An 18358-nucleotide genomic window follows, 5' to 3' on the forward strand; every position below is an offset into this window, starting at 1 on the left:
GCGTTACAACGACATTAAACGTTTCGCCAAAGCTAAATTGGCCAGAGAAAAAAATTCGGCACGTGCTACCGGAGGTGGACCAGCATATGTGGCAGACCTCAATGATTATGAGCAGAAGCTTGTTCAGCGTCTGGGACCAGAGATCATCACTGGCATAACGGATGATTGTGACAGTGATTTAAGAGGTAAATGTACAACATAATTGACGCAAATGTTTTTTTTTTTTTAAATTATGATAGGTCATTGTCTCCAATATATATTTCTTTAAAATAACATTATCTGACTTCTTACGCTTCAGTATCTGAATCTATATAGGCCATTTAGGCCCTAAATACTGTAATCATTTATGTCGCATATATGTATAAGGGATTGTACAAGCCATTTAGGCCCCAAATACTGTAATCATTTATGTCGCATATGAATGAACAATGTAAGTACAATGCTGATATTACTGCCTTTTATATATGTCTAGACTGGCGTCTAGAGTGACTTTCCTATTGTTTTGTACCACGAGGTGGGGGCGGAGATTGACGCGAGCGGACAAATAGATTTTTTAGTACATTCGTTTTTGGCGAGTTGGTGGTCAAATGTGTCTAATTACAGTAAAAAATGGAGAGGCAGCGAGGTTTGGCGGATAAGTACGCTCGCAATTTTAAAGATGCGAGTTTTAACATAATTGACGGCTTTGTACATATCAGTTTGCGAGTTTTGACGCGAGATTTGTTGCGGGTAGCTCGCTGACTGCTTAGTACATGGAGTCCTAAACGTACATAAAACGTAGCATTTTTATTTTGTGATTTAGACAAAAAAAAAGTTTCAATGTGCTTCTAAAATAATCAGGTATAGACAGTGCCAATAACAGTGGTATTTAAATATAATAGTTAATGAAATTGTAAACATTATTTTGTGGTTTTAATATTTTAATAAACGTGACAAAAAGCAGTCTGTTATATCATATTTGTCTAAAGCATATACAAAAGCAATGTTTGGATAAGAATAATCAAACCACTTGCCTGGCCAGGTCCTTATAATCCTCAACGCATTTCAGGCCCCCCCCCCCATTCCTCAGGTGTATTCAAACGCGTTGTGAGGATTACACAGACTTGGCCAGGCAAGCGGTTTGATCATTCTTTTACAAACATTGCTTTTATATATGTTTTAGGCAAATTTATTATAACAGACAGCTTTTTCGTCACATGTTAATTTTGTGATTTTAATATTTTAATAAGCTATTATATTTAAATACCACTGTTATTGGCACTGTCTGTACCTATTATTTTAAACTTTCTTTTTGAGCAAGATAGCAGCCTAGAACATGGTCTCAATAATTAAAAAATGAACATTCTTATTTGGTTTTAAATAAGGCGCTCTCGCTTGTGTGTTTGTTAATTTAATTTAAAGGGCCACTAAACCCAAAATCTTTCTTTCATGATTCAGATAGAGAATCGAAATGTAAACAACATTACAATTTACTTCCATTATTTATTTTGCTTCATTTTTTAAATATCCTTAGTTGAAGAAAAAGCAATGCACATGGTGAGCCAATCACACAAGGCTTCTATGTGCAGCAACCAATCAGCAGCTAGTGAGCATATCTAGGTATGATTTTCATCAAAGAATATCAAGAGAATAAAACAAATAAGAGAATATAAGTAAATTAGAAACATGTTTAAAATTGCATTCTCTTTCTAAATCATAAAAGAAAAAATGTGGGTGGCATGTCCCTTTAAGCTCATTCTATTATCAAATTTGCTTACTTATGGTATTCTTTGTTGAACAGCATATGTATGTGGTCACTCTAAAGCACTAGATGGCAGCAGTGTTTGCTGCCATCTAGTGCTCTTGCAACTGTATAACATTGTCAAAAGTATTCTTGCAAAAACTGCTCTGTTATATAGAGCTGCAGATATGTGCATGCTCCTGAGCCTACCTACCTTATTTTCAACAGAGGATACCAAGAGATCAAATAATTCAAATATAATCTGATAATAGATATAAGGTGGGAAAATATTTCTAAATTGTATGTTCTATCTAAATCATGAAAGATGAAGTTTAGGTTTCATATCCCTTTAAGTAAATTATTATTTTTTTTTAAATATAGATTTAGATGGATTGTAATTTATGTGATAATTATGTAAATATGGCTTTATTAAATATAGTTAAAATGTTCACAGTTATTTAATATCGTTTAATGTTTCAAATGAAGCAAGACTCAATTCTAAAGGTAGACATTTTGCAAAAGGAAGTTTCAGTCAAAACCAAAGCTTGCAGCGCATGTTACCTTCAGTGAAATAAATGCAGAGTCCACAGGGAAACCTTGTCTTGTGATCTTCAAAGACACCATTCTGTCAGTTTCACACACCTCATACATGGTCTGCCGCATTTCAATCTGAGACCATTTCAGTTCCAAGCTGTGAAAAATGAAAAGGCCCTAAGTGAAGTAATTAGTGCAGGTAGCATAAAGGCTCTGAGACACTGGTATAGGTAATCTTCTGAACACATGCAGGCCCAGAGGCAAGCTACAAAGGATCTCCAAAGTATTGATGTGTAATAATAACAGTGAACCTTTTACTCTAATTGAACAAACTAAAATATAATGAGCACATTTATAAATAAATAGCAAAAACTAGCATTAATGCCAAAGTTCTCACGCAGCAATTTCAGCAAAATTTCCCTTATGCTTTCCAGGACAGGGAGGTTAGGGGACTTATGAACTGAGTCCCACTTGTGTTTTAGTGACTGGGCCGCTTCAGGAGGGGTGGGTATAACTGGCATACCGTGTTTAGGATTGTGACATTTAGTGGGCGGGGCCAGTCTGATTCAGCTTTGTCTTGTGCAGAGCTGGGGTAGTCCCTAAGAAATAGGGCATTTGCCCTACCAATAGGGATGGGCGAATGTGTTTATATTTAAATTAGAATGTTACAATGAATGTTATTGTACAAAATCGATTTACATAATCGAATGTCAATAAGAATGTTCTTAAAAATTTATAATCAAATGCTATTTACAGTTTTCAAATGTCACTTTCAAATTTGAATGTTCATAATTAGATCGAAATGGTAACCAATACCATTCAGAAGTTCAATAGTTCATGTGGTAGGGAATTTAGTAAATTGATACATAAAAGATACCAATATATCAATTTGAATGTTACTATTTTGAATATTGAATAATTTGAATATTACATTTAAAGAAAACATTAGAAATACTATTACAAATATATAAATTCTAATTTTTCGAACTCGAATATTGCATAATTCAAATCAAATTATTAGAAAATTTTTAATTGAATATTACATTTAAAGAAAGCATTAGAAATACTATTACATTAAACGAATGTTAGAATGTTGTACAAACATTTCAAATTTGAAATGAACAAATGTGTTAAAATTTAATTCATTTTTCTAATGTTGTACAAACATTCGCCCATCCCTACCTACTAACTCATGATAATCCCGCAGGATCTGCAATGGTTGGGAGGTATGCTTTAACTTCTTTACAAACACCTCTTAATTTAACCAAAAAAGCTTAAAAAATGTGAATTGTGTCAAGTGTGCAATGAAATCAAGTTTTTTCCATGCAGTTTCACATTTTAGTGAGAACCAGTGCTGTTAAGACAATCTACTTGTGCATCACACAATCTCCCAGTCACAGTGATTGTATACTTTAAAAGCAGCCTGCTGCAATGCATGCTGGTATCAGGCTCAGTGACCAATCACTGGATGCCTCAGAAGTGAGGCTGTTCAGTGATGCTCAAAAAAGTGGTCCATAGTCATGTGGTCACTGAGACAGAATTTGACCTTTTTTACAGCTAAAGGGTGTTGGTTCAGCTTTATGTGCCATGTAGATAACATTGTGCTCACACCCATGGAGTTACTTATGAGAAGGCACTGACTGGCTAAAATGCAAGTGTTTCAAAAGAACTGAAATAAGGGTGCAGTCTGCAGAGGCTTAGATACAAGGTAATCACAGAGGTAAAAAGTGTATTAATATAACCCTGTTTATTATGCAAAACTGGGGAATGGGTAATAAAGGGATTATCTATCTTTTAAAACAATAAAGAATCTGGAGTAGACTGTCCCTTTAAATTCCTATTTTTTGTTTTTTTGATAAACCAATATAGGGTATCATAAGTAAGGAATATTTGTCTGGTAAAAAATGGTGTATAATATCTATGTGTGCATTTAACAATAGATCGGATAATTAGGGTGAAATCTGAATAGTTAGCAGAAATGCCAAAATTACCTGTGTCATTTAAGAACAGAAACTAGGGAAAACCTTGGTCCTTAAGGGGTTAATAGAGCTTATAATCTTACCGAAAAAGTTTTATTGCAAACTAATATTAATTCATAGTAATCAGGTTATTATGAATTTCAGATATGTTTTTAGTAAGATATATGGAACAAGTCTACATAAACACTCAAACCCAGAAGCAAGGCTTCCAGGCACCACAGGAATGTATCCTCTGCTTGTCGATAGCAGCCTAGGAACCCTCAAGGAAGGCTTGTGAAAGTGGCTCCTTATTGCCAATACATTCGCAAGCACCCTGGGAAAGTGGCCCCTGCTTGCCAATAGGTGCCCAGGCACCCCTGGAAAGTGACAACTGCTTGTCAGTAGGCACCCAGAGACAACCAGGGAAAGTGGCCCCTGCTCGATAATATGTAAGGAAAGTGGCCCCTTCTCACCTGGGAAAGTGGCCTCTGCACTACGTGAACATGGTCCCTGCCCCAAATACGTGCCCTGGCTTCTTAGGAAAGTGCCCCCTGCTACAGGGATCATGAAAAAGTTGTCCCTGTTTACCAATAGGGCAAAAATATTAAATGTACATTGATGATCATTAAAGGGATATTAGACAGGGGATAGAACATTAAACGCACATTACAGAATACATGGTTATTTGTTCAATTTTATTAATACATTTTCACACCTTTTTTTTACCGATATGAGCAGAGCAACCTATTTGCTAATTCTTTTTCTATACTGCAGCAATATAGTGGCCTGAGTACAATTTCTCAGGGTTAGATTCTATGGCATGCATTTATAGTTAGTTCAGGTTGACAAAAAGATTTCATTTCAAGATTTAGAACTCACTCTCGTTTAATTAACAAAGGCTTTTTCATCTGTAAAAAATAATTTTATTTCAATATATAGAACTTACATTGAACCCCCCACCCCCGATACATAATAATAAAGTGAAATAAGGAAATAGTTTAAAGGGACACAAGTCAAAATTAAACTTTCATGAATAAGAGAGAGCACACAATTTTAAACAACTTTCCAATTCACATCCATTATCTAAATGTACACAATCTTTATAAACACTTTCTGAGGCACTATTGAGCATGTGCAAGATTCACAAAATATATGTATATGTGCATTTTGTGATTGGCTGATGATTGTCACATGATGCAGTGGGAGGGACTATAGAACAAACTTTAAAATTTGTCAGAATGAAATCTACTACTCATTTGAAATTCAAACTAAGTGCTGTTGCATTGTCTTTTTATTATGCATTTACTGATTATGCTATTCTACTGAGTTTAGTGGTCCTTTAAATAACACAAACCAACAGGAAAACACTTTTTTTTTCTTTATAAACAAAATAATAAATGCTGAAAGGGAGAATCAAGTAGACTTCTTTTTTTTTTTAAAACAATGGATAATCCCCTTATTAACCATTCTACAACCTTACATAACCAACACTGTTATATTAAAGGGATTGTAAAGTCATAATTAGAAATGCATGATTTAGATAGAGCATACAAATTTAAAAAACTTTCTAATTTACTTCTATTATTTAATTTGCTTCCATCTCATGTTATCCTTTGCTGAAAAGTTTATCTAGGTAAGCTTGGGAGCAGCAAAGAACCTAGGTTCTAGCTGCTGATTGGTGGCTGTATATATATATATATATATATATATATATACCAATTGTCATTGGCTCACCCATGTGTTCAGTTAGAAACCAGTAGTGCATTGCTGCTCCTTCAACAAATTATACTAAGAGAATGAAGCACATTTGATAATAGAAGTAAACTGGAAAGTTGTTTAAAATTGTATGTTCTACCTAAATCATGAAAGAAAAATGTTGTGTTTCATGTCCCTTTAATATACTTGTTTGCCTTAAAGATTACTGGTTTCTAAGCCCCTGCAAGCATTGCCTAAACACCTACAGGGGCCACTTTCCTGGGGTGCCTGGTAGCAGGCAGGGGGCACTTTCCCAGGGTGCTTGCATGTGTTTTGGTGATCAGTTGCCACTTTTCCGAGGTGCCTGGGAGTTTATTGGCAAGTGGGGGCCACTTTCCCAGGCCTTGCCTTTACAACCTGTTAAAATTGTGCACAGCTAATTTAATTTGCTTGATTACTAGTTTAGGCAAATGGTTTTTAAAGTGGAAGAAAAATCATTAAATAGCTCTTTGCCTAAGCAAAAGTAATTTGTTTGAATGTACCATTTTCCTACCACATATAGATAGATAGATAGATAGATAGATAGATAGATAGATAGATGATTGATAGATAGATAGATAGATAGATAGATAGATAGATAGATAGATAGATAGATAGATAGATGATAGATGTGTAAAGGATCTAGTCCAGGTTTTACTGGGTCCTTCTGTGAATGAGTCTGATTAAGCTCACCTGGAGTGTTCTGAGGCTATAAAGGTCTTGTAAGTCAGTATGGGGGGTTATTGTTGGTAATGGAAAGTACTTGTGTGAAGAGACTGCTATGGGCCAGTGTTTAAAGAGACTTTTGCTATACTTTGGACTATAAGCTGAAAACATTTTCTTTAATTAAGTTGCTAAAAACTACAAGTAAATTTGACATTGGTTTGGGAGTGTTTTCCTTAAAACCCTAGAGAGCTGTGCAGGTAAAAAGTCCCAGGCAGGTTGGCTACCACTGTCTGTATCTGTGTTTGTAGAAAGTTGTAAATGTTTTACACTACAGCAGATTAGACTAGAAATTACTGATACTTTGAAAACATAATGTACAGTACATTGAAAATAAGCTATATGCTTTGCCCGAACTAGAATGAATAAAAACAAAATCCAAACTTACTGAAGCATTACCTTACACTGTTATATGTGCATATGTGAGAGTGTGTGTTACAATAGATAGCTGTGTGTTTTTACTATGGCTCTACTTGATAACATATGGCACTGCACTATTTTAGGTTAGTTTACCAGGTCCGCATACTCAGAAACTGTAAAAACTATGGGCAACTGTGACATCTTGTGGTAGAATTTAAAACTACAGTAAGGAAGTAACTTTTGTGAATTTTGAACAACACAAATCCTGTAATCCATATAGAATTGCAGCCCTTTAATATGTTTACATTATCTTTGTATGATAGTAGCTTAAGAAAAGGCTGTTAAAATTCAATTGAAAGTATCAAGGAATTCAGTAGGCATCTGCTATTTATTGGCTGAAGAGGAGAACAAAACAATGGAATAAATAACACAATGTATAGTGCACATTTAAAGGGACAGTCTACTCCATCATTATTTTTTTTAAAGATAGATTTATTACCCATTCCCCAGTTTTGCATAACCAACACAGTTATATTAATATACTTTTTACCTCTGTGATTACCTTGTATCCAAGCCTCTGCAGACTTCTCCCTTATCTCAGTACTTTTGACAGGCTTGCAGTTTAGCCAATCAGTGCTGACTCATGAATAACTCCACAAGAGTGAGAACAATTATATATATATATATATATATATATATATATATATATATATATATATATATATATATATATGATACATATGAATTAGCACTGTCTAGCTGTAAAAACTGTCAAAATACAGTGATAAGAGGTGGCATTCAAGGGCTTAGAAATTAAAATATGAGCCTAACAAGGTTTAGCTTTCAACAAAAAATACAAAGAAAACAAAGCAAATTTGATGATAAAAGTAAATTGGAAAGCTGTTTAAAATTGCATGACTGTTTCATTTCTAGAATGTCCCTTTAAGTGAAGCTTTTGGTCTTTATATTGTCTTTTTATTAAGGGGTGAGATACATTTATCTGGCTTGTAAACTAAATAAGAAAATGTAATAATGTCTGCATGCAACAAAAAAGTTGCTCAACTGGAATTAACATAAAAAAGATGTATTATATAGTGAACAATAACTTATCTAAATCTGTCATTTTCCCCCTTGTGTTACTGGTACTGTGTATGTCTGGATTGAGAGTCATACGTTTTTATTTTCGGTATCTTGTATTTTTTTACATTAAAATTGCAGACTTTCTAATCACAAATTATTCAGTTTAAAAGTCTGGCATCAAGGTAGTGTTACATGCGATACTATGTATTGTGCTGGAGTCTTCTTTAGTAGTCAAGGGGTTTAAAATAAAAGCATTAATAAAGTCACAAACTGAAGCTGGGAGACTGACCGAAGTTACCAGCTAAAAAAACAACAATCGTAAAGTGCAGCAGAATATCTCAGCTTCCATCTAAACTTTGACTCTATATACACGGATGCCTATATTTTCCAATTACCCCCCCCCCCCCAAAAAAAAATAAATCCGTGTTTAATTGTAACACAAATAAGTGTTTAAATATCACGTGTGTGCATGCTCCGAATGTGGAAGTAAGCAGAGGTTCGTGCCCTTCAGATATATTTTCATAGCTGGATTGATTCCTATAAAAGATCCCCACACTAAGATCTGTGAGGATCTTTTAAAAGAATTAATCAGGCTACGAAGATATACGCAAGGCACGAACTTCTGCTTGCTTCCGCATTTGGATCATGCACTTGCACGCAAAGGATCCGAATGCGTATTCCTAAAATTATATTTGTAATCAAACAAGGTGTAAGAGCCTCACAGAGAAGCCTAATCTCAAAGGAACATTGGAGTGCTGTTCATTTAATATAACATATCATTCTAGTTTTACCCTGCTAGATTCAAAGCAACAGCCCAAACTAGCATCCCTTTTTTGAGATATCGCTGGAATATACCTTCCATGCTTATTATATATTCTCAAAGAGAGCAGTTAAAGGGACAGTCTACACCAGCATTTTTATTGTTTAAAAAGATAGATAATCCCTTTATTACCCATTCCCTACTATTGCAGAACCAACACTGTTCTATGAATACACTTTTTACCTCTGTGATTACCTTGTATCTAAGCCTCTGCAAACTGCCCCTTATTTCAGTTCTTTTGACAGACATCCATTTTAGCCAATCAGAGCTGGCTCACCTGAACTCTACCTATATGACACACATGAACTAACACCCTCTAGTGGTGGAAAACTGTCAAAATTCCCTAAGAGAAGAGGCAGCTTTCAAGGGCTTAGAAATTAGCATATGAACCTCCTAGGTTTAGCTTTCAACTAAGAAATACCAAGAGAACAAAGCAAAATTGGTGATAAAAGTAAATTGGAAAATTGTTTAAAATTACATTCTGTATCTGAATCATGAAAGTTTATTTTTGATTAGACTTTCCCTTTAAAATCATAGAAATCAGCAATGTTACCTCTTTGACTGCAAGTAAAACACAGAAATATCATCCCAGTGGCTACACTTCCTTTTGGGCTATGTTTGTAATACATACTGATATAGGGGGCTTTTAAAATGTAGCTGCCACTTAAGGGGCTTTAAAAAAACCTGTAAATTTAAGTGTCACATATTTTTCCATAGATTTTGCAGGACAGCCTGTTAAAACACTGAACTGGACACATAGCAACCCTAACTACACATGTATTGCCAGTTATGGAGAATTTATTTTTGAGTTTAATATCCTACTAAGGTTTAATTATGTTTCTGATTAGTGACTGACACACTCACAAGCTTAAATAGATTGCACAAAGAAATTAAACAAACAAGTAAGGATTTTTGCATATATAGGCTGACAAGCCCTAGCCGGTTGCCCACTGCTCCTTCACATTTGGATTTCTAGGGCTGGATCATAATGGCACAGACGATAATTGTTCCCTAGCAGTCACTGTTAAATTCCTACATTCTCTTGTGATATTGTCTCTTGCAGCAACATTCATGTCAAACGATTATAGACACAACCTTTCAGCTAAAGTGCTCTAGAACCGTTTTTGGCAACACTTTAGTATATTTAAAAGAAAGGGTAATAATTCCACCAGCAAGCTGCTCTGAGAAGTGCTGTCACACCAGCTGTCACAGCGCTGACTGAGAATGCCTGTAAAGATAAATAGCAGTGCCTACAGCTCTCCTAGCAGGTGTAACAGTGCTGATCACAGCAGGCAGGCAGATGCAATTCTGCACCCGGCATTTCAGTATAACAGAGCTTCTCTTGTGGGAGATAACAAATATGTGTTTTCTTACTGACCAGGCACAAATAAATCTCACTATAGTCACAGAAACGTTCCACTGTGTCCAAATACAAATTAGATTTCTGTTTGTATGAGTTGTATGCAGTATAAGAACATTATTTTTCTCTTTTAGAAATTGCTGTAAAATTCAGGTCTGTAATTTCTAGCTGGCTATTTCAATTGTTCTTAACTGAATATAGGTCATCTTAATACTCTCCCATAACGCCCTGTTGTAATGCAATTAAAACTGAGAGTTAAAACAGGGATTTAAAATATGGAATAAAACAGACCTAGCAACTTATTTAATAGTGTGAACTTACTTGCATATTTGCTGCCACAAAAAGGCATTTGTTATTAAGTACCCCCTGCTTTTAATTGCAGTTGATGTCATTGCACAAGATTATTAGTGACATTTATCAACAAGTTTCCTACCTAGGAAAACCTGTCAGCTCACATTTAGGGCAAGCAAGCTGCAGGCCCTGCCCACATTTAACATTGCACAAGCAAATTCTTCTGTAGCCCCACCTCCTTCTCTCACCCAACCAATTGATCAAGAGCAGAGTTTGTCAATCATCCTTGTTTAATCAGTCTGAGAGGTTTTAACTCCACCACCCCTGAGGTGGCATATAGGTTAGGAAGTGTCTGTCTTTTGGTCTCATCAACAAGCCTGCACCACAGGGTCTTCAAGATACTTATGCATCTTGATAAATTGAGCTAATTATTTAAATAACAATATTTTGACCTTTTTGATATATTTTTTTAATGTATAACAATTTATAGCCCATACACTCTCAAAATTTCATACAAATGAGAGCCATTTGATGCTGATATATATATATATATATATATACACACACACCCCTGTTAAAATGTCATGTTTCTGTTATGTAAAGAAATTAGAGAAAGAATAATCATTTCAGAACTTTTTCCACCTTTAATGTGACCTATAAACTGTACAACTCAATTGCAAAACAAACTAAAATCTTTTAGGTGGAGGGAAGTAGAAATAAAAAACTAAAATAATATGGTTGCATAAGTGTGCACACCCTTAAACTAATACTTTGTTGAAGCACCCTTTGATTTTATTACAGCACTCAGTCTTTTTGGGTATGAGTTTTTCAGCATGGCACATCAGGACTTGGCAAGATTTGCCCACTCTTCTTTGCAAAAGCACTCCAAATCTATCAGATTGTGAGGGCATCTCTTGTGCACAGCCCACTTAAGATCACCCCCACAGATTTTCGATTGGATTCAGGTCTGGGCTCTGACTGGGCCATTCCAAAACTTTAATCTTCTTCTGGTGAAGCCATTACTTTGTTGATTTGGATGTATGCTTTGGGCCGTTGTCATGCTGAAAGATGAAGTTCCTCTTCATGTTCAGCTTTCTAGCAGAACTCTGAAGGTTTTGTGCCAATATTGTCTGGTATTTGGAACTGTTCATAATTCCCTCTACCTTGACTAAGGCCCCAGTTCCAGCTAAAGAAAAACAGACCCAAAGCATGATGCTGCCACCAAAATGCTTCACTGTGGGTATGGTGTTCTTTTGGTTATATGCAGTGTTGTTTTTGCACCGAACATATCTTTTGGAATTATGCCCAAAAAGTTTAATCTTGGTTTCATCAAACCAGAACACCTTTTGTGACATGCTTTTGGGAGACTTCAGATATGTTTTTGCAAAATTTAGCTGGGCTTGGATGTTTTTTCTCGTAAGCAAAGGCTTCCGTCTTGCCATTCTACCCCATAGTCCAGACATATGAAGAATATGGGCGATTGTTGTCACATGCACCACACAGCCAGTACTTGCCAGATATTCCTGCAGCTCCTTAAATGGTGCTGTAGGCCTCTTGGTAGCCTCCCAGACCAGTTTTCTTCTTATCTTTTCATCAATTTTGTAGGGACGTCCAGTTCTTGGTAATGTCACTGTTGTGCCATATTTTCTCCACTTGATGATGACTATCTTCACTGTGTTCCATGGTATATCTAATGCCTTGGAAATTATTTTGTACCGTTCTCCTGACTGATACCTTTTAACAATGAGATCCCTCTGATGCTTTGGAAGCTCTCTGCGAACCATGGCTTTTGCTGTATGTTGCGACTAAGAAAATGTCAGGAAAGACCTACTAGAACAGCTGAACTTTATTTGTGGTTAATCAGAGGCATTTTAAATGATGGCAGGTGTGTACTGACTCCTATTTAACATGATTTTGAATGTGATTGCTCAATTCTAAACACAGCTACATCTCCAGTTATAAGAGGGTGTGCACACTTATGCAACCATATTATTTTAGTTTTTTTATTTTTACTTCCCTCCACCTAAAAGTTTGTTTGTTATTCAATCAAGTTGTACAGTTTATAGGTCACATTAAAGGGACATTAAACACTTTGAGATGGTAATATAAAATGATAAATTGTATATATAAAACAGCTCTGCAATATACTTTAATTATTTATTTTGTCCTCTTTGCCTGTAATTCCATTCTGAAATTGTGAGCTTTTCAGTTCCTGTTAGAAATGGAAGTGCAGAACACTGTTAAATCCAGCACAACCATTGGCTGCACACTCTAGTGGCCTATTTATAACTGTCTCTAATTGGCCACAGCAGAGAAGGTAACACAAGTTACAACATGGCAGCTCCCAGTGTTTTATAGACACTAAAAATTTACACTTATTTTGTCACTTTTTAAACAACTAATGAAAATTACAGCTACATGTTAGTCATGCACTAATCTTTTCTTTGAATGTATCATTTTATCTAGCATGTATTTAGTGTTTAATGTCCCTTTAAAGGTGGAAAAAGTTCTGAAATGATTTATCTTTGTCTAATTTTTTTACATCACAGAAACCTGACATTTTAACAGGGGTGTGTAAACTGTGCTGTGCTAGTGCTAAACTAAACGTAGAGCTATTGCTCACCTAATATATGTTAGTTCACACATGTTTTCAAGTTTTTTTAAACACACTGGTAAGTAAAAAAAAAAAAAGATAAAACGTTTCACTTTAAGGCGGTTTTCACTTTACAGTCCCTAACCCACTGTATTAGCGAGGTATACATGTGTGTATGTGTGTGTATGTGTGTATATATATATATATATATACTGTGTATGTATATATATATATATATATATATATATATATATAAACACAATTCAATCTTGGTTTATCTGTTCATAACATGAGAATGGTTCAAGGTGAATATATTAGCGAGGTATACCTGTGTGTGTGTGTGTGTATATATATATATATATATATATATATATATATATATATATATATATATATATATATATATATATATATATATATATATATATATATGTTACAAAAAGAGAAGGATTGAATAAATTATGTATCAATCAAAGAAGGACCAAGGCTGCACAGGGTTCAAAATGCTTTATTACTAAAAAAAACACCAAATCGCACCCTAGACAGGGACGTCTATGCTCCACCCAAATCCCAACAATAAAGAACCCACAACTAAAAACAAAAGAGCTGAGAACAAGGAACAAAAACGAACTCCTAACTATGATACTGCAGTATGCTTTTAAAGTGCGATATAGAGTTGCTCTAACAGGCTCAATCACCAACTACATGGCACATATAGTATCAAAAACTCAAGTAACCGGTTACTATTATGAAGTGTGGCAGGCGGGGCCCCAGAAAAAACTTGCAATGATAGCTAGAAATCTGTGAATGGTAATGTCCAATCATAGACAATGAGTGCTAATTGCACGCTGTTGAAAACATAATCACAGTCATCTGATGAAGCCCCGGTCTCTTACCTGGTGTGGGAGGGGCGAAACGCGTCATGCAGAGACACTGGTGACGTAGAGATTTGGTGTTTTTTTTAGTAATAAAGCATTTTGAACCCTGTGCAGCCTTGGTCCTTCTTTGATTGATACATAATTTATTCAATCCTTCTCTTTTTGTAACTAAGGTTTATATTATTTTCTGGGACTGCTAGCACTGTTGTTCTGTGCAATTGATCATTGGTGTAGCACCACATTTTTATATTTATTATTATTTTTATTTTTATTTTTTGTTATATATATATATATATATATATATATATATATATATATATATATATATATATATATATATACACACACACACACACATTCAGTGAAAGAAGAGGCACTCATAGGGCTTAATGGTTTCACAAAATTTTGAACTTTAACCCCGAACTACACTATATATATTTATAACACTATTTAATCTTGGTTTATCTGCTTATAGCATGAGAATGGTTCAAGGGGAATAAAAATGTAGACAGACAATTGAGATGGCTAATGCGTCTCTAGGTTGTTTACCTCTGAGGTGCTGCTTTATTTCCTGCAGGATCAGAAACTTCAAATTCTACAGTGTCATGATACCTGTCCAGTGAGGAACTGATTACGTAAACAATTGATTTGCTGTTTAAATCCTTTTGTGTAAATCGTTCTTGGATACATTTGCCTAAAAAGTAAAGCAATAAAATGTTAGCCGATGGGAAAGTTAATGAGGCAAACCTAAAATCCTATACCTTTAAGGGTATAAATAAAAAAAGATTAAGGAGGCAAATAATGCTATTGAAGGTGGAAGGGATAGATTTTATAATGCAAATATAGCTGAATTAAATTAAAGGGATCTGAAACCCAATTTTCATTCTCTTACTATCCTTTGTTGCAGGAGCGGAAATGCACTACTAGCTGAACACACCAGGTGAGCCAATAACAAGTAGAATATACGTGCAGCCACCAATTAGCATCTAGCTTCATATAACGCATTGCTGCTCCTGAACCTACCCAGGTATTCTTTTCAACAAAGTATACCAAGAGAATAAAGCAAATTATATAACCAAAATAAATTGGAAAGTTGTTTAAAATTGCATGTTCTGTCCGAATCATAAAAGAAAAATGTTGTGTTTCATGTCCCTTTTAACAATTAAATTAATTTAAAAAAAAATATCATTAAAGGGACACTAAACCCCAAAAGCGTCTTTCATGGTTCAGTTACAGCTTGCAATTTTTTAAATTTTACTCTCTCTCTCTACAGTAGGGCCTTCAAAGGGCTGGACTTCAAGTGTCATATGACGCACACACTGATTGGATATTCATTGGAATTGTCATAAAAATAAAAAAATAGAGTTCATCCCAGTGGGCTGGCATAATATTGTAATAGAAACATTACTATAGGCACAGATATAACCCTTTTCACAGATAGATTAATTATTTTTATTAAAAAGGTACACATATACTTTTTTAATGGCAAATATTACATATATGGCATTTGATTAGCTAAAATTTACCATCACTTAAAATTTTTTCTAAATAATTATGCATAAAAAATAAGAGAGCTGAATCTTATGTGATTTGGAGACAGAAACAAAAATAGCAGTACAGTTGTGAGGCCACTAGTCGCTCTAAAAATATCTTATATTAATATAATTATTGCATTCAGCATTTTAGCTCTACAGAATCAATTTACTCAGTATAAGTGTACATAAAATAAGCTTATTACCTTATTAGCTCATTGCCAAAATTACCTGTTTTGGTGTTCTCTAAGCAACTGTAATGAGGTCCACGCAAAATTCTGAATACAATATTATCATCCTCTGTGTAGGGATCAGACACCTTGAGCTCCCTCCCTGTAATGTAGATGCCATACTGACCACTTTTAAGAAGTTCAACTTTAGTGGCACAATAAAGATGTACAATTCTGGGTGCAATATTGTCCTGAAAATCCACCTTAAATTAAAAAAATATATATATTTCAGCTGAAATGTATTGGCTGTAGAAAAGTTATGTACACAAGAATCATCTTAAGAGATCACAATCCCAGTGGGGTTATGGAGATAGGTACTAAAATGTAAATTTCAATTGCTCCTTCTAAGGGCCCGATGATAAAAAAATGATCCTGCTTGGAGGGAAATTATAGTGTAGTCTTCATAGGGCTGAACTTACTGAATGCTATAAGAAAAAAGAGGGGAACCTGGAAGTCCCAGAGAGATGAGATGCCTCTCATAACACTCTCCACTCAGACGATAATATCTAAAATTATCTTCCAGCACTGCAGGACCTCTCACAAGATTCTAGACAGACATATTTTACTATACTTCTCTTAGGAGTGTACTCTGCATTTCTGTGTGTGATGGAGAGACATGCCCAGTGAAATATAGAACTGCATGACATGAGAATTTTGTTACACGTTGTGCTTTGTTTTTTAAATTACTTTACACATCAGATTGGATCCTTTCAGTATTATTAAATTTAAGCTTTGCACTTTCTCTTTTGTATTTTAATGCATTTAGATTTAGCAGTGATTTCACAAATTCTGATTATGTTTTAAAAGTTTCTGTGTTACTTTAACAAATTTGGATCATACGTTGTATATTTCAGTGTAACTTTTACAAATTACATTGCAGTTTGTATTTGTTCTAAAACTGACAGCTTCAGAAAGTGGGAGGGATAGCGAGTTCCCTGGGCTGAACAGGGGAGTTCCCAGGGTATGTCTGAAGTGCTCTCACAAGTCTTGTGAAATGCTGGTCTCACTGTATGCAGGTGAAGTTTGCTCTAACAGAAAAGTAATATGTACTAAAATAGAGGCAAAAGCAAGTTAAACTGTAGTGAAACTGAGACTTTATATCAGCCCCAATTTTTCTCCTGTTAATTTATCTCTCGCCTGTGAAATTCTGTATCCCAGAGAGCCTAATTACTTTCTATGGAAGACATCTCTCTTGGACTTCCACGTTCTGGCCTTTTTCAGTGATTTCATCCTCTTTGAAGTCTGCAATACAATTTCTCTACAAACTAGAGAATTTTTGATCATCGGGTTCATAGAAAGTAATAAAGCTGTTTGGGAAACTGCAGCAGTCAGTTTTATTTTAAATTGAAGAAATGTAAAGTAGAATGTAATTCTTAAACAATACACATAAATAAACAGTATGACCCTTATTTGTTAAAGTTGTCAAACTGTCAAAGTATAATCAGAATTTGTAAAATCACAATCCTAAATACACTGCTGTATACAGAATCTATATGCATTAAAATGCAAAATAGAAAGTGCAAAATAAAACAATCTGAATCTTAAGAAATATAAAATATAAAGCAAAACGTGTAAATGTAGCAGAACTCATGTCACGTAGTGCTATATTGGAGAAGTATAGCAACACCTGTCTTTTGAGGGATCTTGTGCTGGAGGATCATTTGAGTGGAGAGTATAGAGTGATAGATAAAATAAGAAAGGCTTTGGGTGTGTGATGTGTATATACAGGTGAAACTCGAAAAATTAGAATATTGTGCAAACGTTCATTTATTTCACTAATGTAACTTAAAAGGTGAAACTAATATATGAGATAGACTCATTACATGCAAAGCAAGATAGTTCAAGCCGTGATTTGTCATAATTGTGATGATTATGGCTTACTGCTCATGAAAACCCCAAATCCACAATCTCAGAAAATTAGAATATTACAGGCAATCAATAAAACAAGGATTGTACATACCTGTAGAACAATATTTGACCTCTGAAAAGTAATAAGCATTCATACTGTATGTACTCAGTACCTGGTTTAGGCCCCTTTTGCAGCAATTACTGCCTCAATGCGGCGTGGCATGGAAGCTATCAGCCTGTGGCACTGCTGAGGTGTTATGGAAGACCAGGATGCTTCAATAGCGGCCTTCAGCTCTTCTGCATTGTTCGGTCTCATGTCTCTCATCTTTCTCTTGACAATGCCCCATAGATTATCTATGGGGTTCAGGTCAGGAGAGTTTGCTGGCCAATCAAGCACAGTAATCCCACGGTCATTGAACCAGGTTTTGGTGCTTTTGGCAGTGTGGGCATTTTCCTGCTTGAAAATGAAGTCAGCATCCCCATAGAGCTCGTCTGCAGGAGGAAGCATGAAGTGCTCCAAAATCTACTGGTAGACGGCTGCATTGACCCTTGACTTAATGAAGCACAGTGGACCAACACCAGCTGATGACATGGCTCCCCAAATCAACACAGACTGTGGAAACTTCACACTGGTCTTTAAGCATCTTGCAGTGTGTGCTTCTCCATTCTTCCTCCATACTCTGGGTCCTTGGTTTCC

General features: G+C 35.2%; 1 protein-coding gene across 1 annotated transcript in view; it reads right to left on the reverse strand.

Annotated features, from left to right (window-relative positions):
* FREM1 (FRAS1 related extracellular matrix 1) overlaps window positions 1-18358 on the reverse strand; it is a 379269-nt gene that overhangs the window by 94364 nt on the left and 266547 nt on the right. The window contains 3 exon segments of the mRNA XM_053702577.1: window positions 2282-2411; window positions 14601-14745; window positions 15815-16016. Coding sequence (XP_053558552.1) covers window positions 2282-2411; window positions 14601-14745; window positions 15815-16016 — 477 coding nt within the window.

This window comes from Bombina bombina, chromosome 2 (assembly GCF_027579735.1).
Source record: "Bombina bombina isolate aBomBom1 chromosome 2, aBomBom1.pri, whole genome shotgun sequence".
NCBI lineage: Eukaryota > Metazoa > Chordata > Amphibia > Anura > Bombinatoridae > Bombina > Bombina bombina.